The sequence below is a fragment of the Mobula hypostoma genome (genome assembly GCF_963921235.1).
Source record: "Mobula hypostoma chromosome 30 unlocalized genomic scaffold, sMobHyp1.1 SUPER_30_unloc_2, whole genome shotgun sequence".
Taxonomy (NCBI): domain Eukaryota; kingdom Metazoa; phylum Chordata; class Chondrichthyes; order Myliobatiformes; family Myliobatidae; genus Mobula; species Mobula hypostoma.
In genome coordinates, this window is record NW_026948159.1 from 51633 (window position 1) to 77158 (window position 25526).

Genomic DNA, 25526 nt, shown 5'->3' on the forward strand with positions numbered 1-25526 from the left:
GGGAGAGAGTGGGCAGTGGGATTAGTGTGAGAACCTACACAGGGCTGTGGGGAAAGAGTGGGACAGTGGGATTAGTTTGAGACTGACACAGGGCTGTGGGGAGAGAGTGGGACAGTGGGATTAGTGTGGGGACTGACACAGGACTGTTGGGAGAGAGTGGGACAGTGGGATTAGTTTGAGACTGACACGGGGCTGTGGGGAGAGAGTGGGACAGTGGGATTAGTGTGGGGACTGACACAGGACTGTGGGGAGAGAGTGGGACAGTGGGATTAGTTTGTGACTGACACAGGGCTGTGGGGAGAGAGTGGGACAGTGGGATTAGTGTGGGGACTGACACAGGGCTGTTGGGAGACAGTGGGACAGTGGGATTAGTGTGGGAACCTACACAGGGCTGTGGGGAGAGAGTGGGACAGTGGGATCAGTGTGGGGACTGACACAGGGCTGTGGGGAGACAGTGGGACAGTGGGATTAGTGTGGGAATAGACACAGGACTGTGGGGAGAGAGTGGGCAGTGGGATTAGTGTGAGAACCTACACAGGGCTGTGGAGAAAGAGTGGGACAGTGGGATTAGTTTGAGACTGACACAGGGCTGTGGGGAGAGAGTGGGACAGTGGGATGAGTGTGGGGACTGACACAGGATTATTGGGAGAGAGTGGGACAGTGGGATTAGTGTAGGGACTGACACAGGGCAGTGGGATTAGTATGGACCCTGACACAGGACTGTGGGAAAGAGTGGGACAGTGGGATTAGTTTGAGACTGACAGAGGGCTGTGGGAGAGCATGGGACAGTGGGATTAGTGTGGGGACTGACACAGGGCTGTGGGCAGAGAGTGGGGCAGTGGGATTAGTGTGGGGACTGACACAGGGCTGTGGGGAGAGAGTGGGACAGTGGGATTAGTTTGAGACTGACACAGGGCTGTGGGGAGAGAGTGGGACAGTGGGATTAGTTTGGGGACTGACACAGGGCTGTGGGGAGAGAGTGGGACAGTGGGATTAGTGTGGGGACTGACACAGGACTGTGGGGAGAGAGTGGGACAGTGGGATTAGTGTGTGGACTGACACAGGACTGTGCGGAGAGAGTGGGACAGTGGGATTAGTGTGGGAACCTACACAGGGCTGTGGGGAAAGAGTGGGACAGTGGGATTAGTTTGGGGAATAGACACAGGACTGTGGGGAGAGAGTGGGACAGTGGGATTAGTGTGGGAACCTACACAGGGCTGTGGGGAAAGAGTGGGACAGTGGGATTAGTTTGAGACTGACACAGGGCTGTGGGGAGAGAGTGGGACAGTGGGATTAGTGTGGGGACTGACACAGGACTGTTGGGAGAGAGTGGGACAGTGGGATTAGTTTGAGACTGACACGGGGCTGTGGGGAGAGAGTGGGACAGTGGGATTAGTGTGGGGACTGACACAGGACTGTGGGGAGAGAGTGGGACAGTGGGATTAGTGTGGGGACTGACACAGGACTGTGGGGAGAGAGTGGGACAGTGGGATTAGTGTGGGGACTGACACAGGGCTGTGGGGAGACAGTGGGACAGTGGGATTAGTGTGGGAACCTACACAGGGCTGTGGGGAAAGAGTGGGTCAGTGGGATTAGTTTGGGGATAGACACAGGACTGTGGGGAGAGAGTGGGACGGTGGGATTAGTGTGAGTACTGACACTAGGCTGCGGGGAGAGAGTGGGACAGTGGGATTAGTGTGAGACTGACACAGGGCTGTGGGGAGAGAGTGGGACAGTGGGATTAGTTTGAGACTGACACAGGGCTGTGGGGAGAGAGTGGGACAGTGGGATTAGTGTGGGGACTGACACAGGACTGTGGGGAGAGAGTGGGACAGTGGGATTAGTGTGGGGACTGACACAGGACTGTGGGAGAGAGTGGGACAGTGGGATTAGTGTGGGGACTGACACAGGGCTGTGGGGAAAGAGTGGGACAGTGGGATTAGTGTGGGACTGACACAGGGCTGTGGGGAGAGAGTGGGACAGTGGGATTAGTGTGGGAACCTACACAGGGCTGTGGGGAGAGAGTGGGACAGTGGGATTAGTTTGAGACTGACACAGGGCTGTGGGGAGAGAGTGGGACAGTGGGATTAGTGTGGGGACTGACACAGGACTGTTGGGAGAGAGTGGGACAGTGGGATTAGTTTGAGACTGACACGGGGCTGTGGGGAGAGAGTGGGACAGTGGGATTAGTGTGGGGACTGACACAGGGCTGTTGGGAGACAGTGGGACAGTGGGATTAGTGTGGGAACCTACACAGGGCTGTGGGGAGAGAGTGGGACAGTGGGATTAGTGTGGGGACTGACACAGGGCTGTGGGGAGAGAGTGGGACAGTGGGATTAGTGTGGGGACTGACACAGGACTGTGGGGAGAGAGTGGGACAGTGGGATTAGTGTGAGAACCTACACAGGGCTGTGGAGAAAGAGTGGGACAGTGGGATTAGTTTGAGACTGACACAGGGCTGTGGGGAGAGAGTGGGACAGTGGGATTAGTGTGGGGACCGACACAGGACTGTGGGGAGAGAGTGGGACTGTGGGATTAGTGTGTGGACTGACACAGGACTGTGCGGAGAGAGTGGGACAGTGGGATTAGTGTGGGAAACTACACAGGGCTGTGGGGAAAGAGTGGGACAGTGGGATTAGTTTGGGAATAGACACAGGACTGTGGGGAGAGAGTGGGCAGTGGGATTAGTGTGAGAACCTACACAGGGCTGTGGGGAAAGAGTGGGACAGTGGGATTAGTTTGAGACTGACACAGGGCTGTGGGGAGAGAGTGGGACAGTGGGATTAGTGTGGGGACTGACACAGGGCTGTGGGGAGAGAGTGGGACAGTGGGATTAGTTTGAGACTGACACAGGGCTGTGGGGAGAGAGTGGGACAGTGGGATTAGTGTGGGGACTGACACAGGGCTGTGGGGAGAGAGTGGGACAGTGGGATTAGTGTGGGAACCTACACAGGGCTGTGGGGAGAGAGTGGGACAGTGGGATTAGTGTGGGGACTGACACAGGGCTGTGGGGAGACAGTGGGACAGTGGGATTAGTGTGGGAACCTACACAGGGCTGTGGGGAAAGAGTGGGTCAGTGGGATTAGTTTGGGGATAGACACAGGACTGTGGGGAGAGAGTGGGACGGTGGGATTAGTGTGAGTACTGACACTAGGCTGCGGGGAGAGAGTGGGACAGTGGGATTAGTGTGAGGCTGACACAGGGCGGTGGGGAGAGAGTGGGACAGTGGGATTAGTTTGAGACTGACACAGGGCTGTGGGGAGAGAGTGGGACAGTGGGATTAGTGTGGGGACTGACACAGGGCTGCGGGGAGACACTGGGACAGTGGGATTAGTTTGGGGACTGACAGAGGACTGTGGGGAGAGAGTGGGACAGTGGGATTAGTTTGGGGATTGACACAGGACTGTGGGGAGAGAGTGGGACAGTGGGATTAGTGTGGGGACTGACACAGGGCTGTCGGGAGAGAGTGGGACAGTGGGATTAGTGTGGGGACTGACACAGGGCTGTGGGGAGCGAGTGGGACAGTGGGATTAGTGTAGGGACTGACACAGGGCAGTGGGATTAGTATGGACCCTGACACAGGACTGTGGGAAAGAGTGGGACAGTGGGATTAGTTTGAGACTGACAGAGGGCTGTGGGAGAGCATGGGACAGTGGGATTAGTATGGGGACTGACACAGGGCTGTGGGCAGAGAGTGGGGCAGTAGGATTAGTGTGGGGACTGACACAGGGCTGTGGGGAGAGAGTGGGACAGTGGGATTAGTGTGGGGACTGACACAGGACTGTGGGGAGAGAGTGGGGCAGTAGGATTAGTGTGGGGACTGACACAGGGCTGTGGGGAGAGAGTGGGACAGTGGGATTAGTGTGGGGACTGACACAGGGCTGTGGGGAGAGAGTGGGACAGTGGGATTAGTGTGGGGACTGACACAGGGCTGTGGGGAGAGAGTGGGACAGTGGGATTAGTGTGGGGACTGACACAGGGCTGTGGGGAGAGAGTGGGGCAGTGGGATTAGTGTGGGGACTGACACAGGGCTGTGGGGAGAGAGTGGGACAGTGGGATTAGTTTGAGACTGACACAGGGCTGTGGGGAGAGAGTGGGACAGTGGGATTAGTTCGGGGACTGACACAGGGCTGTGGGGAGAGAGTGGGACAGTGGGATTAGTGTGGGGACTGACACAGGGCTGTGGGGAGAGAGTGGGACAGTGGGATTAGTGTGTGGACGGACACAGGACTGTGCGGAGAGAGTGGGACAGTGGGATTAGTGTGGGAACCTACACAGGGCTGTGGGGAAAGAGTGGGACAGTGGGATTAGTTTGGGAGTGTCACAGGGCTACGGGGAGAGAGTGGGGCAGTGGGATTAGTGTGGGGACTGTTAGAGGACTGTGGGGAGAGAGTGGGACAGTGTGATTAGTGTGGGGACCGACACAGGGCTGTGGGGAGAGAGTGGGACAGTGGGATTAGTGTAGGGACTGACACAGGGCAGTGGGATTAGTATGGACCCTGACACAGGACTGTGGGAAAGAGTGGGACAGTGGGATTAGTTTGAGACTGACAGATGGCTGTGGGAGAGCATGGGACAGTGGGATTAGTATGGGGACTGACACAGGGCTATGGGCAGAGAGTGGGGCAGTAGGATTAGTGCGGGGACTGACACAGGGCTGTGGGGAGAGAGTGGGACAGTGGGATTAGTGTGGGGACTGACACAGGACTGTGGGGAGAGAGTGGGGCAGTGGGATTAGTGTGGGGACTGACACAGGGCTGTGGGGAGAGAGTGGGACAGTGGGATTAGTGTGGGGACTGACACAGGGCTGTGGGGAGAGAGTGGGACAGTGGGATTAGTGTGAGACTGACACAGGGCTGTGGGGAGAGAGTGGGACAGTGGGATTAGTTTGAGACTGACACAGGGCTGTGGGGAGAGAGTGGGACAGTGGGATTAGTTTGGGGACTGACACAGGGCTGTGGGGAGAGAGTGGGACAGTGGGATTAGTGTGGGGACTGACACAGGACTGTGGGGAGAGAGTGGGACAGTGGGATTAGTGTGGGGACTGACACAGGACTGTGCGGAGAGAGTGGGACAGTGGGATTAGTGTGGGAACCTACACAGGGCTGTGGGGAAAGAGTGGGACAGTGGGATTAGTGTGGGGACTGACACAGGACTGTGGGGAGAGAGTGGGCAGTGGGATTAGTGTGAGAACCTACACAGGGCTGTGGGGAAAGAGTGGGACAGTGGGATTAGTTTGAGACTGACACAGGGCTGTGGGGAGAGAGTGGGACAGTGGGATTAGTGTGGGGACTGACACAGGACTGTTGGGAGAGAGTGGGACAGTGAGATTAGTTTGAGACTGACACGGGGCTGTGGGGAGAGAGTGGGACAGTGGGATTAGTGTGGGGACTGACACAGGGCTGTTGGGAGACAGTGGGACAGTGGGATTAGTGTGGGAACCTACACAGGGCTGTGGGGAGAGAGTGGGACAGTGGGATTAGTGTGGGGACTGACACAGGGCTGTGGGGAGACAGTGGGACAGTGGGATTAGTGTGGGAACCTACACAGGGCTGTGGGGAAAGAGTGGGTCAGTGGGATTAGTTTGGGGATAGACACAGGACTGTGGGGAGAGAGTGGGACGGTGGGATTAGTGTGAGTACTGACACTAGGCTGCGGGGAGAGAGTGGGACAGTGGGATTAGTGTGAGGCTGACACAGGGCGGTGGGGAGAGAGTGGGACAGTGGGATTAGTTTGAGACTGACACAGGGCTGTGGGGAGAGAGTGGGACAGTGGGATTAGTGTGGGGACCGACACAGGACTGTGGGGAGAGAGTGGGACTGTGGGATTAGTGTGTGGACTGACACAGGACTGTGCGGAGAGAGTGGGACAGTGGGATTAGTGTGGGAACCTACACAGGGCTGTGGGGAAAGAGTGGGACAGTGGGATTAGTTTGGGAATAGACACAGGACTGTGGGGAGAGAGTGGGCAGTGGGATTAGTGTGAGAACCTACACAGGGCTGTGGGGAAAGAGTGGGACAGTGGGATTAGTGTGGGGAGTGACACAGGACTGTGGGGAGAGAGTGGGGCAGTGGGATTATTGTGGGGACTGACACAGGGCTGTGGGGAGAGAGTGGGACAGTGGGATTAGTGTGGGGACTGACACGGCTGTGGGGATAGAGTGGGGCAGTGGGATTAGTGTGGGGACTGACACAGGGCTGTGAGGAGAGAGTGGGACAGTGGGATTAGTGTGGGGACTGACACAGGGCTGTGGGGAGAGAGTGGGACAGTGGGATTAGTGTGAGACTGACACAGGGCTGTGGGGAGAGAGTGGGACAGTGGGATTAGTTTGAGACTGACACAGGGCTGTGGGGAGAGAGTGGGACAGTGGGATTAGTTCGGGGACTGACACAGGGCTGTGGGGAGAGAGTGGGACAGTGGGATTAGTGTGGGGACTGACACAGGACTGTGGGGAGAGAGTGGGACTGTGGGATTAGTGTGTGGACTGACACAGGACTGTGCGGAGAGAGTGGGACAGTGGGATTAGTGTGGGAACCTACACAGGGCTGTGGGGAAAGAGTGGGACAGTGGGATTAGTTTGGGAGTGTCACAGGGCTACGGGGAGAGAGTGGGGCAGTGGGATTAGTGTGGGGACTGTTAGAGGACTGTGGGGAGAGAGTGGGACAGTGTGATTAGTGTGGGGACCGACACAGGACTGTGGGGAGAGAGTGGGACAGTGGGATTAGTGTAGGGACTGACACAGGGCAGTGGGATTAGTATGGACCCTGACACAGGACTGTGGGAAAGAGTGGGACAGTGGGATTAATTTGAGACTGACAGAGGGCTGTGGGAGAGCATGGGACAGTGGGATTAGTGTGGGGACTGACACAGGGCTGTGGGCAGAGAGGTGGGGCAGTAGGATTAGTGTGGGGACTGACACAGGGCTGTGGGGAGAGAGTGGGACAGTGGGATTAGTGTGGGGACTGACACAGGACTGTGGGGAGAGAGTGGGGCAGTGGGATTAGTGTGGGGACTGACACAGGGCTGTGGGGAGAGAGTGGGACAGTGGGATTAGTGTGGGGACTGACACAGGGCTGTGGGGAGAGAGTGGGACAGTGGGATTAGTGTGAGACTGACACAGGGCTGTGGGGAGAGAGTGGGACAGTGGGATTAGTTTGAGACTGACACAGGGCTGTGGGGAGAGAGTGGGACAGTGGGATTAGTTTGGGGACTGACACAGGGCTGTGGGGAGAGAGTGGGACAGTGGGATTAGTGTGGGGACTGACACAGGACTGTGGGGAGAGAGTGGGACTGTGGGATTAGTGTGTGGACTGACACAGGACTGTGCGGAGAGAGTGGGACAGTGGGATTAGTGTGGGAACCTACACAGGGCTGTGGGGAAAGAGTGGGACAGTGGGATTAGTTTGGGAATAGACACAGGACTGTGGGGAGAGAGTGGGCAGTGGGATTAGTGTGAGAACCTACACAGGGCTGTGGAGAAAGAGTGGGACAGTGGGATTAGTTTGAGACTGACACAGGGCTGTGGGGAGAGAGTGGGACAGTGGGATTAGTGTGGGGACTGACACAGGACTGTTGGGAGAGAGTGGGACAGTGAGATTAGTTTGAGACTGACACGGGGCTGTGGGGAGAGAGTGGGACAGTGGGATTTGTGTGGGGACTGACACAGGGCTGTTGGGAGACAGTGGGACAGTGGGATTAGTGTGGGAACCTACACAGGGCTGTGGGGAGAGAGTGGGACAGTGGGATTAGTGTGGGGACCGACACAGGACTGTTGGGAGAGAGTGGGACTGTGGGATTAGTGTGTGGACTGACACAGGACTGTGCGGAGAGAGTGGGACAGTGGGATTAGTGTGGGAACCTACACAGGGCTGTGGGGAAAGAGTGGGACAGTGGGATTAGTTTGGGAATAGACACAGGACTGTGGGGAGAGAGTGGGCAGTGGGATTAGTGTGAGAACCTACACAGGGCTGTGGGGAAAGAGTGGGACAGTGGGATTAGTGTGGGGAGTGACACAGGACTGTGGGGAGAGAGTGGGGCAGTGGGATTATTGTGGGGACTGACACAGGGCTGTGGGGAGAGAGTGGGACAGTGGGATTAGTGTGGGGACTGACACGGCTGTCGGGAGTGAGTGGGGCAGTGCGATTAGTGTGGGACTGACACAGGGCTGTGAGAGAGAGTGGGACAGTGGGATTAGTGTGGGGACTGACACAGGGCTGTGGGGAGAGAGTGGGACAGTGGGATTAGTGTGAGACTGACACAGGGCTGTGGGGAGAGAGTGGGACAGTGGGATTAGTTTGAGACTGACACAGGGCTGTGGGGAGAGAGTGGGACAGTGGGATTAGTTCGGGGACTGACACAGGGCTGTGGGGAGAGAGTGGGACAGTGGGATTAGTGTGGGGACTGACACAGGACTGTGGGGAGAGAGTGGGACTGTGGGATTAGTGTGTGGACTGACACAGGACTGTGCGGAGAGAGTGGGACAGTGGGATTAGTGTGGGAACCTACACAGGGCTGTGGGGAAAGAGTGGGACAGTGGGATTAGTTTGGGAGTGTCACAGGGCTACGGGGAGAGAGTGGGGCAGTGGGATTAGTGTGGGGACTGTTAGAGGACTGTGGGGAGAGAGTGGGACAGTGTGATTAGTGTGGGGACCGACACAGGACTGTGGGGAGAGAGTGGGACAGTGGGATTAGTGTAGGGACTGACACAGGGCAGTGGGATTAGTATGGACCCTGACACAGGACTGTGGGAAAGAGTGGGACAGTGGGATTAATTTGAGACTGACAGAGGGCTGTGGGAGAGCATGGGACAGTGGGATTAGTGTGGGGACTGACACAGGGCTGTGGACAGAGAGTGGGGCAGTAGGATTAGTGCGGGGACTGACACAGGGCTGTGGGGAGAGAGTGGGACAGTGGGATTAGTGTGGGGACTGACACAGGACTGTGGGGAGAGAGTGGGGCAGTGGGATTAGTGTGGGGACTGACACAGGGCTGTGGGGAGAGAGTGGGACAGTGGGATTAGTGTGGGGACTGACACAGGGCTGTGGGGAGAGAGTGGGACAGTGGGATTAGTGTGAGACTTACACAGGGCTGTGGGGAGAGAGTGGGACAGTGGGATTAGTTTGAGACTGACACAGGGCTGTGGGGAGAGAGTGGGACAGTGGGATTAGTTTGGGGACTGACACAGGGCTGTGGGGAGAGAGTGGGACAGTGGGATTAGTGTGGGGACTGACACAGGACTGTGGGGAGAGAGTGGGACTGTGAGATTAGTGTGTGGACTGACACAGGACTGTGCGGAGAGAGTGGGACAGTGGGATTAGTGTGGGAACCTACACAGGGCTGTGGGGAAAGAGTGGGACAGTGGGATTAGTTTGGGAATAGACACAGGACTGTGGGGAGAGAGTGGGCAGTGGGATTAGTGTGAGAACCTACACAGGGCTGTGGAGAAAGAGTGGGACAGTGGGATTAGTTTGAGACTGACACAGGGCTGTGGGGAGAGAGTGGGACAGTGGGATTAGTGTGGGGACTGACACAGGACTGTTGGGAGAGAGTGGGACAGTGAGATTAGTTTGAGACTGACACGGGGCTGTGGGGAGAGAGTGGGACAGTGGGATTAGTGTGGGGACTGACACAGGGCTGTTGGGAGACAGTGGGACAGTGGGATTAGTGTGGGAACCTACACAGGGCTGTGGGGAGAGAGTGGGACAGTGGGATTAGTGTGGGGACTGACACAGGGCTGTGGGGAGACAGTAGGACAGTGGGATTAGTGTGGGAACCTACACAGGGCTGTGGGGAAACAGTGGGTCAGTGGGATTAGTTTGGGGATAGACACAGGACTGTGGGGAGAGAGTGGGACGGTGGGATTCGTGTGAGTACTGACACTAGGCTGCGGGGAGAGAGTGGGACAGTGGGATTAGTGTGAGGCTGACACAGGGCGGTGGGGAGAGAGTGGGACAGTGGGATTAGTTTGAGACTGACATAGGGCTGTGGGGAGAGAGTGGGACAGTGGGATTAGTGTGGGGACCGACACAGGACTGTGGGGAGAGAGTGGGACTGTGGGATTAGTGTGTGGACTGACACAGGACTGTGCGGAGAGAGTGGGACAGTGGGATTAGTGTGGGAAACTACACAGGGCTGTGGGGAAAGAGTGGGACAGTGGGATTAGTTTGGGAATAGACACAGGACTGTGGGGAGAGAGTGGGCAGTGGGATTAGTGTGAGAACCTACACAGGGCTGTGGGGAAAGAGTGGGACAGTGGGATTAGTTTGAGACTGACACAGGGCTGTGGGGAGAGAGTGGGACAGTGGGATTAGTGTGGGGACTGACACAGGACTGTTGGGAGAGAGTGGGACAGTGGGATTAGTTTGAGACTGACACGGGGCTGTGGGGAGAGAGTGGGACAGTGGGATTAGTGTGGGGACTGACACAGGGCTGTTGGGAGACAGTGGGACAGTGGGATTAGTGTGGGAACCTATACAGGGCTGTGGGGAGAGAGTGGGACAGTGGGATTAGTGTGGGGACTGACACAGGGCTGTGGGAAGACAGTGGGACAGTGGGATCAGTGTGGGAACCTACACAGGGCTTTGGGGAAAGAGTGGGTCAGTGGGATTAGTTTGGGGATAGACACAGGACTCTGGGGAGAGAGTGGGACGGTGGGATTAGTGTGAGTACTGACACTAGGCTGCGGGGAGAGAGTGGGACAGTGGGATTAGTGTGAGGCTGACACAGGGCGGTGGGGAGAGAGTGGGACAGTGGGATCAGTTTGCGACTGACACAGGGCTGTGGGGAGAGAGTGGGACAGTGGGATTAGTGTGGGGACTGACGCAGGGCTGCGGGGAGACACTGGGACAGTGGGATTAGTTTGGGGACTGACAGAGGACTGTGGGGAGAGAGTGGGACAGTGGGATTAGTGTGGGGACTGACACAGGGCAGTCGGGAGAGAGTGGGACAGTGGGATTAGTGTGGGGACTGACACAGGGCTGTGGGGAGCGAGTGGGACAGTGGGATGAGTGTAGGGACTGACACAGGGCAGTGGGATTAGTATGGACCCTGACACAGGACTGTGGGAAAGAGTGGGACAGTGGGATTAGTTTGAGACTGACAGAGGGCTGTGGGAGAGCATGGGACAGTGGGATTAGTGTGGGGACTGACACAGGGCTGTGGGCAGAGAGTGGGGCAGTGGGATTAGTTTGGGGACTGACACAGGGCTGTGGGGAGAGAGTGGGACAGTGGGATTAGTGTGGGGACTGACACAGGACTGTGGGGAGAGAGTGGGGCAGTGGGATTATTGTGGGGACTGACACAGGGCTGTGGGGAGAGAGTGGGACAGTGGGATTAGTGTGGGGACTGACACAGGGCTGTGGGGAGAGAGTGGGGCAGTGGGATTAGTGTGGGGACTGACACAGGGCTGTGGGGAGAGAGTGGGACAGTGGGATTAGTGTGGGGCTGACACAGGGCTGTGGGGAGAGAGTGGGACAGTGGGATTAGTGTGAGACTGACACAGGGCTGTGGGGAGAGAGTGGGACAGTGGGATTAGTTTGAGACTGACACAGGGCTGTGGGGAGAGAGTGGGACAGTGGGATTAGTTTGGGGACTGACACAGGGCTGTGGGGAGAGAGTGGGACAGTGGGATTAGTGTGGGGACTGACACAGGGCTGTGGGGAGAGAGTGGGACTGTGGGATTAGTGTGTGGACTGACACAGGACTGTGCGGAGAGAGTGGGACAGTGGGATTAGTGTGGGAACCTACACAGGGCTGTGGGGAAAGAGTGGGACAGTGGGATTAGTTTGGGAGTGTCACAGGGCTACGGGGAGAGAGTGGGGCAGTGGGATTAGTGTGGGGACTGTTAGAGGACTGTGGGGAGAGAGTGGGACAGTGTGATTAGTGTGGGGACCGACACAGGACTGTGGGGAGAGAGTGGGACAGTGGGATTAGTTTGGGAGTGTCACAGGGCTGTGAGAGAGGGTGGGACACTGGAATTAGTGTGGGGACTGACACAGGACTGTGGGGAGAGAGTGGGACAGTGGGATTAGTGTGGGAACCTACACAGGGCTGTGGGGAAAGAGTGGGACAGTGGGATTAGTTTGAGACTGACACAGGGCTGTGGGGAGAGAGTGGGACAGTGGGATTAGTGTGGGGACTGACACAGGACTGTTGGGAGACAGTGGGACAGTGGGATTAGTCTAGACCCTGACACAGGACTGTGGGAGAGAGTGGGACAGTGGGATTAGTGTGGGGACTGACACTGGGCTGTGGGAGAGAATGGGACAGTGGGATTAGTGAGGGGACCGACACAGGGCTGTGGGGAGAGAGTGGGACAGTGGGATTAGTGTGGGGACTGACATATGGCTGTGGGGAGAGAGTGGGTCCGTGGGATTAGTGTGGGGACAGACACAGGGCTGTGGGGAGAGAGTGGGACAGTGGGATTAGTGTGGGGACTGACACAGGACTGTGGGGAGAGTGTGGGAAAGTGGGATTAGAATTGGAGTGTCACAGGTCTGTGGGAGAGGGTGGGACACTGGGATTAGTGTGGGGACTGACACAGGGCTGAGGGGAGACAGTGGGATTAGTGTGGGGACTGACACAGGACTGTGGGGAGAGAGTGGGACAGTGGGATTAGTGTGAGACTGACACAGGGCTGTGGGGAGAGAGTGGGACAGTGGGATTAGTGTGAGACTGACACAGGGCTGTGCGGAGAGAGTGGGACAGTGGGATTAGTGTGGGGACTGACACAGGGCTGTGCGGAGAGAGTAGGACAGTGGGATTAGTTTGGGGACTGACAGAGGGCTGTGGGAGAGTGTGGGACAGTGGGATTAGTGTGAGACTGACACAGGGCTGTGGTGAGAGAGTGGGACAGTGGGATTAGTTTGGGAGTGTCACAAGGCTGTGGGAGAGGATGGGACACCGGTTTTAGTGTGGGGACTGAAACAGGACTGTGGGGAGAGAGTGGGGCAGTGGGATTAGTGTGGGACTGACACAGGGCTGTGGGGAGAGAGTGGGGCAGTGGGTTTAGTGTGGGGACTGACACAGGTCTGTGGGGAGAGAGTGGGGCCGTGGGATTAGTGTGGGGACTGACACAGGACTGTGGGGAGAGAGTGGGACAGTGGGATTAGTGTGAGACTGACACAGGGCTGTGGGGAGAGAGTGGGACAGTGGGATTAGTGTGAGACTGACACAGGGCTGTGCGGAGAGAGTGGGACAGTGGGATTAGTGTGGGGACTGACACAGGGCTGCGGGGAGACACTGGGACAGTGGGATTAGTTTGGGGACTGACAGAGGGCTGTGGGAGAGTGTGGGACAGTGGGATTAGTGTGAGACTGACACAGGGCTGTGGTGAGAGAGTGGGACAGTGGGATTAGTTTGGGAGTGTCACAAGGCTGTGGGAGAGGATGGGACACCGGTTTTAGTGTGGGGACTGAAACAGGACTGTGGGGAGAGAGTGGGGCAGTGGGATTAGTGTGGGACTGACACAGGGCTGTGGGGAGAGAGTGGGGCAGTGGGTTTAGTGTGGGGACTGACACAGGTCTGTGGGGAGAGAGTGGGGCCGTGGGATATGTGTGAGGACAGACACAGGGCTGTGGGGAGAGAGTGGGACAGTGAGATTAGTATGGGGACTGACACAGGACTGTGGGGAGAGTGTGGGAAAGTGGGATTAGAATTGGAGTGTCACAGGTCTGTGGGAGAGGGTGGGACACTGGGATTAGTGTGGGGACTGACACAGGGCTGAGGGGAGACAGTGGGATTAGTTTGGGGACTGACACAGGACTGTGGGGAGAGAGTGGGGCCGTGGGATTAGTGTGGGGACAGACACAGGGCTGTGGGGAGAGAGTGGGACAGTGAGATTAGTATGGGGACTGACACAGGGCTGTGGGGAGAGTGTGGGACAGTGGGTTTAGTGTGGGGACTGACACAGGACTGTGGGGAGAGAGAGGGACAGTGGGATTAGAATGGGAGTGTCACAGGTCTGTGGGAGAGGGTGGGACACTGGGATTAGTGTGGGGACTGACACAGGGCTGTGGGGAGACAGTGGGATTAGTTTGGGGACTGACACAGGACTGTGGGGAGAGAGTGGGACAGTGGGATTAGTGTGAGACTGACAGAGGGCTGTGCGGAGAGAGTGGGGCAGTGGGATTAGTTTTGGGATTGGCACAGGACTGTGGGATTAGTGTGGGGACTGACACAGGGCTGTGGGGAGAGAGTGGGGCTGTGGGATTAGTGTGGGGACTGACGCAGGGCTGTGGGGAGAGAGTGAGACAGTGGGATTAGTGTGGGGACTGACACGGCTGTGGGGAGAGAGTGGGACAGTTGGATTAGTTTGGGGGCTGACACAGGGCTGTGGTGAGAGAGTGGGACAGAGGGATTAGTTTGGGGACTGACACAGGGCTGTGGTGAGAGAGTGGGACAGTGGGATTAGTTTGGGAGTGTCACAGGGCTGTGGGAGAGGGTGGGACACCGGTTTTAGTGTGGGGACTGACACAGGACTGTGGGGAGAGAGTGGGACAGTGGGATTAGTGTGAGACTGATACAGGGCTGTGGGGGAGAGTGGGACAGTGGGATTAGTGTGGGGACTGACGCAGTGTTGTGGGGAGAGAGTGGGATAGTGGGATTACTTAGATGCAGAGCTCTGCAGAGAGGGGGTCAGTGGTACGTTAAGGCCACACTCCTATAAAGAACAGGAAGGTGCACAGGGGAGGTAGTGTACTGGGCAGGGGGATGTAACCTCACCTTCTGGATCCTCGCTGTCGAGGCTGGGTGCGGGTCCCCATATCCGAACGGTTCCATCGTCAGAGGCGCTTGCCAGCATGGAGGGGATCTGCGGGTTCCAGCTCACACAGTTGACCGTACGTGTGTGGCCCGTCAGCTCAGCTACTGGAAGCTCACTCTTTCGGTGCCAGATGTAGACTTTGTGGTCTGGAAATTCAGCAAAATTAGTTTGAAATCAAACTGAGGCAAGAGGCACCAAGTGAGAAACATCCTGCATTTGTTTCTCTGCTGACAGATTATTTTTCCTGCTGGAAGTCAGCAAAAGCTGTGCACAGAAAGATCTCACAAACACCCATATGGCAGGACCATGAGGTATCGGTGCAGAATGACGCCACTCAGCCCAGAGTATCCTCTACCATTCAATTCGAAGACGAGGAGCAATTTCTTCAGCCAGAGAGTGCCGAGTCTGCGGAATTCATTGGCACAAGTGGCTGTGGAGGCCAGGTTGTCATATGTATTTAAGGGTGAGGTGGATAGATTCTAGATTGGTCAGGGCATGAAGAGATACGGACAGAAGGCAAGAGATTGGGCCGGTAAGAGAAAATGGATCAGCCATGATGAAATGGCCGATGCTCCTATATGTTAAGATCTTATAAGACACAGGAGCAGAATAAGGCCATTTGGCCCATCAAGTCTGCTCCGCTATTCCATTGTGGATGATTTGTTATCCCTGCCTTCTCCCTGTAACTCCACTGTTAGTAAGTTCGAAACTTCAAAGTGTTGGTCTCCACTGTTGTCTGTGGCAACGAACTCCAGATTCGCCACTCTCTGACTGAAGGAATACGACCTCATCTGTTCTGAAAGGATGCCCCTCTATACTGAGGTTGTGTCCTCGGACCTAGACTCTCATAGCAATGGAGTTGATCTCCCACCTCCGTTCTGTGTCGGTCTCAGAGCAACGACCAAATCAACTGCTTTCAGCACATCAGTGATGGAGAAAGCCCAGGTCAGGCTTCACGTGAAAAAACTGCAGGCAGTTCCGGTTGCCCTTTCCAGTTACAGGAAGGAGGTGGGGACTTCGGAGAAGTTTACCGGGAGGTTGACTGGATCAGAGTACAAGTTGCAAGGGCCACCTAGTACTGTGCCCCCTTCCAGCTCTGCTTCCCTCCCTGATGAGCTCAATTACTTCTACGCTCGCTTCGACTGACAGAACAAGGAGGTCACCCTCAAAGCGGATCTCCCACCTGGTGAGCTGCCTCTCTCACTTCCCACCTCCGATGTTTGCGCCACCCTGAGCAGGGTGAATGTACGGAAGGCAGCTGGTCCGGATGGAATACCTGGCCATGTGCTCAGTATCTGTGCAGGGCAGTTGGCCGGGGTCTTCACGGACATTTTTAATCCGTCCCTGGCCCAGACAATTGTCTCCACAAGCTTCAAGATCGCCACCATCGTGCCAGTGCCGAAGCATTCCACTGCCAGGGGACTGAATGACTTCCGCCCAGTTGCACTCACCCCCATCATTGCAAAGTGCTTTGAGAGACTAGTTTAATCACATCTAAAATCCTGTCTGCCCACTACCCTGGACCCCCATCAATTTGCCTATCACACCAACAGGTCAACAGAGGACGCCATCTCCACGGCACTTCACTCTGCCCTGACCCACCTGGACAGCCCCAACTATTACATCAGAATGCTGTTCATTGACTTTAGTTCAGCAATTAATACTGTGATCTCCTCCAAGCTGATCACCAAACTTCACCAGCTTGGTATCAGCTCGTCCCTCTGCAATTGGACCTTGGATTTCCTGACTAACAAACCCCAATCAGTTAAGTTAGACAATCTCTCCTCCTCCACTCTCACCCTGAACACCAGCGTGCCTCAGGGCTGTGTGCTGAGCCCTCTTCTGTTCTCCCTTTTCACCTATGACTGCGTTCCTGTACATGGTTCTAACTCCATAATCACGTTCGCAGACGACACCACAGTGGTTGGTCTGATCAGAGGGGATGACGAGACGGCCTACAGGGACGAGGTCCTGCACCTGGCCGCATGGTGTGCCAACAACAATCTGGCCCTTAACACCCAGAAGACCAAGGAGATCATTGTGGACTTCAGGCATGCTAGGAGCCACACTCAGGTCCCCATCTACATCAACGGAGCTGTAAGGAGCGTGTATCAAGCTTCAAATTCCTTGGTGTCCACATTTCCGAGGATCTCACCTGGTCCCTGAACTCCTCCATCCTGATCAAAAAGATGCAACAGCGCCTTTATTTCCTGCGGAGCATCAAGAAAGCTCACCTGTGTCCCAGGATACTGACACACCTTTACCACTGTACCATTGAGAGCATACTCACCAACTGCATCTCAGTGTAGTATGGCAACTGCCCCGTATCGGACCGCAAAGCACTCCAGCGTGTGGTGAAAACTGCCCAACGGATTATCGGCACCCAATTGCCCACCATTGAGAACATCTACCATAAACGCTGCCTGGGCAGGGTGAAAAGCATTATCAAGGATGCATCTCACCCTAACCATGGACTTTTTACTCTCCTCCCGTCCAGTAGGCGCTACAGGAGCCTCCGCTCCCACACCGGCATGCACAGGAAGAGCTTCCTCCCTGAGGCTGTGACACTGCTGAACCTCTCATCACAGCGCTAAGCAGTATCGCACCCATATTGTACTGTCTCAGTACTTTTCTATTTGTGTGCTGTAGCACTTATTTTTTATTCGCAGTTATTTTGTAAATAATACTATGATGTGAATGTGGCGTTTCGATTGACAGGTAGTGTGTGAAGAATGGAGGGATGTTGATCACGAGCAGGCAGAAGGCATTGGTTTGATTTTGGATAGCAGAGACATTGTGGACTGAAGGACCAGCCCCTGTACGAAGGTGCTAAGGGGCCCAGGTCTGATCATGAACATTGTTCTCCCAGTATTGGTGCTAGGGCCCAGCCTCAGGAACAGTGCTCAATCTTCAGATTCAGGGGCAAGGGAGAACAATCTCGTAGAAGGAAACAGATTGTTTTGCCGATCACAGATGTTTTTGACTTCTGACATAGCTGAGCATTATCCACTAATTTTAATTCTGATTCCTATTTTCATTCTGACATGTCAGTCCATGGCCCCCTCTATGAGGAACGCCTGGCAGCTCTTGTATTCCCTGGAGTTCAGGAGAATGGCGGGGGGATCTCATAGAAACATTCCGAATATTAAAAGGCCTGAACAGATTAGATATGGCAAAGTTATTTCCCATGGTAGGGGAGTCCAGGACAAGAGGGCACAACTTCAGGATTGAAGGATGTCCTTTTAGAACAGAGATGCGGAGAAATTACTTTAGTCAGAGGGTGGTAAATCTGTGGAATTTGTTGCCACGATCGGCTGTGGAGGCCAAGTCATTGGGTGCATTTAAGGCAGAGAAGGATAGGTTCTTGATTAGCCAGGGCAACAAAGGGAGTGGGGAGAAAACAGGGGAGTGGGGATGACTGGAAGAATTGGATCAGCCCATGGTTGAGTGGCGGAGCAGGCTCGATGGGCCGAATGGCCTACTTCTGCCCCCCCCTCCCCGCCTGCTTATCTGATGGTGATTTGGACGAGCGGCACCTCGTGTTCTGCCTAGGCAGCCTCTGACCTGACAGAATGAATATCAGTTTCTCCAACTTCAACTTTCAGCTTTGGTCTGAACAACAACTGGACCTCTTGACCGTGTCTGCCTGCTTTTATGCATTGAGTCTGATTAGCTATTCACATTAAGGAGCAGGGTGTACAGGTGTACCCAATAGTGCGGCCTGTGTGTGTGTGTGTGTGGGGTGTGTGTGCACGTGTGTATGTGTGTGTGTCTGTGTGTGTGGCGTGTGTGCACGTGTGTGTCTGTGTGTCTGTGTGTGTGAGTGTGTGTGTGTGAGTGTGTGTGTGAGTGAGTGTGTGGTGAGTGTGTGTGTGTGAGTGTGTGTGTGTGTGGTGTGTGTGTGAGTGTGTGCACGTGTGTGTGTGAGTGTGTGTGTGTGTGCACGTGTGTGTAAGTGTGTGTGTGTGCACGTGTGTGTAAGTGTGTGTGTGTGCACGTGTGTGTGAGTGTGTGTGTGTGTGTGTGTGTGTGTGTGTGTGTGCGTGCGCGCGTGCGTATACACACACACGCTCGGTGGGTCGGGCAGCATCAGCGGAGAGGAATGAACAGTTAACCCTTCACCAGTTTAGGAAGGGAAGGAAAGGGAATTCCTCGGGTCACTCACCTTCACTGCCACTGGCTATGAAATCCTCACTCGTGCCGCCGAGGCAGGAGTGAATGGTATAAAAACCTTGGGTGACGCCCTGGTACTTCTGCAGTAAAACTCGATCCTGTAGATCCCAGAGATGAACCCCCTGCGGAAGAGAAACGGACTTGAGAGGCAGAGAGCTGGAATGTTCAAAGGACTGCACCCCAGGTGTCCACAACCTCCCCCCAGACACCTCAGGTAGGGGAGGAGCTGGGAGAAAAAGCAGTGGACATATCAACACCCCCTCACCCCCCGCCCCAGACACCTCAGGTAGGGGAGCAGCTGGGAGAAAAAGCAGTGGACATATCAACACCCCCTCACCCCCCGCCCCAGACACCTCAGGTAGGGGAGCAGCTGGGAGAAAAAGCAGTGGACATATCAACACCCCCTCACCCCCCGCCCCAGACACCTCAGGTAGGGGAGCAGCTGGGAGAAAAAGCAGTGGACATATCAACACCCCCCCCACACACAGACACCTCAGGTAGGGGAGCAGCTGGGAGTAAAAGCAGTGGACATATCAACACCCCCCCCCCCCACACACAGACACCTCAGGTAGGGGAGCAGCTGGGAGAAAAAGCTGTGGACATATCAACCGCCACCCCCCCCGACCACCCCGCCCCAGACACCTCAGGTAGGGGAGGAGCTGGGAGAAAAGGCAGCGGACATATCGATGCGGAAGGTGTGGAGTGGCTCACCTGAGTGGCGACGTTGAGCAAGGCCAGCCGGCCGTTTCTGGAGACGGTGAACGACATGATAGGGTGGTCTTCCTGCACACTGGAAGGAGAGGAGATGGTAAGCACAACACAACACTCCAGGGCAGGGGGGCATCCCACGAGGCAAGTCTACCCGAGGGGGAACGGGGAGTTCATTAGATCCAGCAACTTAGTTTCAGCAGTTCATCACTCCGCACCCTTCTGACATCCCCAAGCCCATTTAACCCTGTAGACACCCTCTCTCGGCGCGGGACCTGCTGGGGACAAGGGTATTAGACCACAAGATGTAGGAGTAGAACCAGGCCATTCGGCCCATCGAGCCATTCCATCATCCCTCTCAACCCCGGTCTCCTGCCTTCTTCCCACAGTCTGGTTAGCAGATTAATTGGCATTACTGCGCTGTATCTCTAAATAAAACAAACATCCTCCTCCTAATCTCGAATGAAGGGCAGCCCAGTCAACCCCTCATGTGACTGTCCTGCCCCTCTATGAACATCCTCCAAGAACAGCAGAACTGCACATACTACTCCGTTTAGTCTTGTCATACTGTGAAGCGTTCAGGGTCGAGCACGGACGCTGCGTCCCAGCTCTCTGCATGACACGTAACCCAGGGCAGTACCACTTGTCGAGCAAGCTGTTGACCGTGTAGTAGGCTCTCCCTCTACAAGAGACTGATACAGCTGGGCACCAGTGGCTTTGCAGGAATTGCCAGCCAGTGTAGGGCTACCTTAGGGACCCCAGCTCCAGATTTTTCCCCTGGGGTTTACCCCTGAAGCCTTCCCCATGAGTGGGGACAGCCGCAAGGCAGCGGAGGTTTGAGATCAGAGTTTTCCTTCTCCTAGATGAGCTGCCAACCGTGCTGACGAACCCCATCTGTCCAGAGGCTTTGCCCCTTTCTCCTGCCAGTAGAAACGGTTCCACCGGGCTTTGTAGCCAAGTCACACGTGAAAGCCAGGAGCTGGACTGGGGGTCAGAGGCTATTTGAGACGCACGCCATTGGGAGCATTTGCCACCTTAGTTGCTTGCTTTGGTGACTCTGTGTGTAAGCACCCCAGCTTTCTGAATATCAGCACTTTCCAATCCAGTTCTATTTCATAATCGTCTTGCCTGGTCGTATCACAGCAAAGTAGAGAACTTCACAGTTATCTTTGATCTCCAGCTGCTGTGAATTTGATCACTCACTCATCTTCAGAGTCAGACAGTACTCTGCAAAAGACCACACTATACAGCGGGCAGCGGATTGAGCGGTAGCAGAGTGTAGGGCTTTGGCTTCAATGGGCTTCGGCGGTAAATGGGAAGAGGCGAGAGCAAAGCACCAACTCTCCCCCCCCCCCGCCCCCCCCACTTTCGCGAATCGGCCCGGACAGACAGGAACTGCAGGGCTCTCACAGCTAACGGTTTAAAAAGTTCGTCTGTTTGGCGAGGTAAGTGGGTGAGTAGACTTATTTTTCCTGTTTCATTCCTGTAGAATTAGGTAGCGTGCCTGCAGGTTTAGTGCTTTGTTCAAGGTGTCAGATGTGGGAATCCTGGGAGACCTCCAGCCTCCCTGATGGCCACATCTGCGCCAGGTGCACCGAGATGCAGCTCCTCAGAGACCATGTTAGGGATCTGGAGCTGCAGTTTGATGACCTACTGCTTATTAGGGAAAGTGAGGAGGTGATAGACAGGAGCTACAGGGAGGTAGTCATCCCAAGGCTATAGGGGTCAGAAGACTGGGTCACTGTCAAGAGAGGGAAGGGAAATGCCCGGATAGTGGAGAGCACCCCTGTGGCTGTCCCCCTCAGCAACAAGTATCTTGTTCTGGATGCTGTTGAGGGGGATGACCTGATAGGGGACGCCCACGGTGACTGGGTCTCTGGCACTGAGCCTGGTGCTGTTGTGCAGGAGAGAAGGGAGAAGAGGAATGCGGTAGTCATAGGGGATTCCATAGTCAGGGGCACGGTTTTGTGAGCCTGATAGAGATACCTGCATGGTGTGTTGCCTCCCAGGTGCCAGGGTACGGGATGTCTCGGATTGGGTCAAGAATATTCTGAAGGGGGAGGGTGAGCAGCCAGCTGTCTTGGTACACGTTGGTACCAATGACATAGATAGCACAAAAGAGGCGGTCCTGAAGAGAGATTTCCGGGAGTTAGGAAGGAAGCTGAGAAGCAGGACCTCCAGGGTAGTAATCTCGGGATTGCTACCTGTGCCACGTGCTAGCGAGGGCAAGAATAGTCGGATCAGGCAGATGAATGTGTGGCTGAGAGACTGGTGCAGGGGGCAGGGCTTCAGATTCTTGGATAATTGGGATCTCTTCTGGGGGAAGTATGACCTGTTCAAAATGGACAGGTTACACCTGAACCCAAAGGGGACCAATATCCTGGCGGGAAAGTTTAATAGAGCTGTTAGGGAGGGTTTAAACTAATTTGGCAGGGGGATGGGAACCGGAATAATAGAGCGGAGGAAGGGGAAAACAGAAATAAATCTAAGATAGTGAGCAGTAAAGATGTCAGGAAAGACAGGCAGGTGATGGGGCAAATTTGTAGCCTTTGGGATGAGTTGCAGTGCAATAAAGTTGCAGTGAAATCAAAATGAAAAGTATCAAATACTGGTCTTAAGGTGTTATACTTAAATGCACGCAGCATAAGGAATAAGGTGGATGATCTTGTCGTACAGCCACAGATTGGCAGGTATGATATTGCGGCCATCACTGAGACCTGGCTAAAGGATGCATGTCTCTGGGAGCTGAACGTCCAAGGATACACAGTGTATCGGAAGGATAGGAAGGTAGGCAGAGGGGGAGGTGTGGCTTTATTGGTAAGAAATGATAATAAATCATTAGAAAGAGGTGATATAGGATCGGAAGGTGCAGAAGCTTTATGGGTTGAGCTAAGAAATCGCAGGGGTAAAAGGACCCTGATGGCAGTTATTTATAGGCCTCCAAACAGCTGCAGTGATGTGGACTACAAATTATAACAGGAAATAGAAAAGGCTTGTCAGAAGGGCAGTGTTATGATAATTGTGGGGGATTTTAACATGCGAGTGGATTGGGAAAATCGGTCAGCACTGGATCTCAAGAGAGAGAATTTGTAGAATGTCTGCGAGATGGCTTTTTAGAACAGCTTGTTGTTGAGCCCACTAGGGGATCGGCTGTACTGGATTGGGTATTGTGTAATGAACCGGAGGTGATTAGAGAAATTGAGGTGAAGGAACCCTTAGGAGGCCATGATCATAACATGATTGAGTTCACTGTGAAATTAGAAAAAGAGAAGCCGAAATCTGGTGTGTCGGTATTTCAGTGGAGTAAAGGAAATTACAGTGGCATGAGAGAGGAACTGGCCAAAGTTGACTGGAAAGGGACACTGGTGGGAAAGACGGCAGAGCAGCAGTGGCTGGAGTTTATGTGAGAAATGAGGAATGTGCAAGACAGGTATATTCCAAAAAAGAAGACATTTTCGAATGGAAAAAGGATGCAACCGTGGTTGACAAGAGAAGTCAAAGCCAAAGTTAAAGCAAAGGAGAGGGCGTACAAGGAAGCAAAAATTAGTGGGAAGAGAGAGGATTGGGAAGTTTTTAAAACCTTACAAAAGGAAACCAAGAAGGTCATTAAGAGAGAAAAGATTAACTATGAAAGGAAGCTAGCAAATAATATCAAAGAGGATACTAAAAGCTTTTTCAAGTATATAAAGAGTAAAAGACGGGTGAGAGTAGATATAGGACTCATAGAAAATGATGCTGGAGAAATTATAATGGGAGATAAGGAGATGGCAGAGGAACTGAACGAGTATTTTGCATCAGTCTTCACTGAGGAAGACATCAGCAGTATACCGGACACTCAAGGGTGGCAGGGAAGAGAAGTGTACGCAGTCACAATTACGACAGAGAAAGTACTCAAGAAGCTGAATAGTCTAAAGGTAGATAAATCTCCCGGACCAGATGGAATGCACCCTCGTGTTCTGAAGGAAGTAGCTGTGGAGATTGTGGAGGCATTAGTGATGATCTTTCAAAAGTCGATAGATTCTGGCATGGTTCCGGAAGACTGGAAGATTGCAAATGTCACCCTGCTATTTAAGAAGGGGGCAAGGAAGCAAAAAGGAAATTATAGACCTGTTAGCTTGACATCGGTGGTTGGGAAGTTGTTGGAGTCGATTGTCAAGGATGAGGTTACAGAGTACCTGGAGGCATATGACAAGACAGGCAGAACTCAGCATGGATTCCTTAAAGGAAAATCCTGCCTGACAAACCTATTACAATTTTTTGAGGAAATTACCAGTAGGCTAGACAAGGGAGATGCAGTGGATGTTGTATATTTGGATTTTCAGAAGGCCTTTGACAAGGTGCCACACATGAGGCTACTTAACAAGATAAGAGCCCATGGAATTACAGGAAAGTTACATACGTGGATAGAGCGTTGGCTGATTGGCAGGAAACAGAGAGTGGGAATAAAGGGATCCTATTCTGGTTGGTTGCCGGCTGCCGGTTACCAGTGGTCTTCCACAGGGGTCCGTGTTGGGGCCGCTTCTTTTTACATTGTACATCAACAATTTCCATTATGAAATAGATGGCTTTGTGGCTAAGTTTGCTGACGATACGAAGATAGGTGGAGGGGCCGGGAATGCTGAGGAAATGGAGAGTCAGCAGAGAGACTTGGATAGATTGGAAGAATGGGCAGAGAAGTGGCAAATGAAATACAATGTTGAAAAGTGTATGGTTATGCACTTTGGCAGAAGAAATAAACGGGCAGACTATTATTTAAATAGGGAAAGAATTCAAAGTTCTGAGATGCAACGGGACTTGGGAGTCCTCGTACAGGATACCCTTAAGGTTAACCTCCAGGTTGAGTAGGTGGTGAAGAAGGTGAATGCAATGTTGGCATTCATTTCTAGAGGAATAGAGTATAGGAGCAGGGACGTGATGTTGAGGCTCTATAAGGCGCTGGTGAGACCTGACTTGGAGTACTGTGGGCAGTTTTGGTCTCCTTATTTAAGAAAGGATGTGCTGACGTTGGAGAGGGTACAGAGAAGATTCACTAGAATGATTCAGGAATGAGAAGGTTAACATATGAGGAACGTTTGTCCGCTCTTGGACTGTATTCCTTGGGAGTTTAGAAGAATGAGGGGAGACCTCATAGAAACAATTCGAATGTTGAAAGGCATGGGCAGAGTGGATGTGGCAAAGTTGTTTCCCATGATGGGGAGTCTAGTACGAGAGGGCATGACTTAAGGATTGAAGGGCACCCATTCAGAACAGAGATGCGAAGAAGTTTTTTTTAGTCGGAATGTGGTGAATCTATGGAATTTGTTGCCACGGGCAGCAGTGGAGGCCAAGTCATTGGGTGTATTTAAAGCAGAGATTGATAGGTATCTGAGTAGCCAGGGCATCAAAGGTTACGGTGAGAAGGCGGGGGAGTGGGACTAAACGGGAGAATGGATCAGCTCATGATAAAATGGCAGAGCAGACTCGATGGGCTGAATGGCCGACTTCTGCTCCTTTGTCTTATGGTCTTATAAAAGTCTCAGGCACATATAGGGTGTCCAAGACTTTTACACAGGACTGTAGTCATTTTATGTATTGCACTGTACAGCTGCCACAAAAAAAACACATTTCCTGACGTGTGAGTGATGATAAACCTGATTCTGATCTGGGTCTCTATTGTGGACTGAGAGTGGGAAGGGGGCAGGGAGAGGGGAATCATGGTTGGGAAAAGGGGGAAGGAGAGGGGAGGGAGCGGGAAGCACCAGAGAGACATTCTGTAATGATCAATAAACCAATTGTTTGGAATCAAATGACCTTGCCTGGTGTCTCAGGGCTGGGTGTGTCTGTACCCACCCCGACACTCCTTCTCTGCCCCCTGTCTCACACCCCTCCCACGGCGCCCCACCCT

General features: G+C 54.1%; 1 protein-coding gene across 3 annotated transcripts in view; it reads right to left on the minus strand.

The window, feature by feature from the left end:
- LOC134341352 (WD repeat-containing protein 26-like) overlaps positions 1-25526 on the minus strand; it is a 187526-nt gene that overhangs the window by 39076 nt on the left and 122924 nt on the right. For all 3 annotated transcript variants that reach the window (XM_063039215.1, XM_063039218.1, XM_063039216.1), the window contains exons 11-13: positions 19646-19724; positions 18927-19056; positions 14722-14907 (exon numbers count right to left, since the gene is read on the minus strand). In XM_063039215.1, the coding sequence (XP_062895285.1) occupies positions 14722-14907; positions 18927-19056; positions 19646-19724 (395 nt within the window). The remainder of the gene's footprint in view (positions 1-14721; positions 14908-18926; positions 19057-19645; positions 19725-25526) is intronic.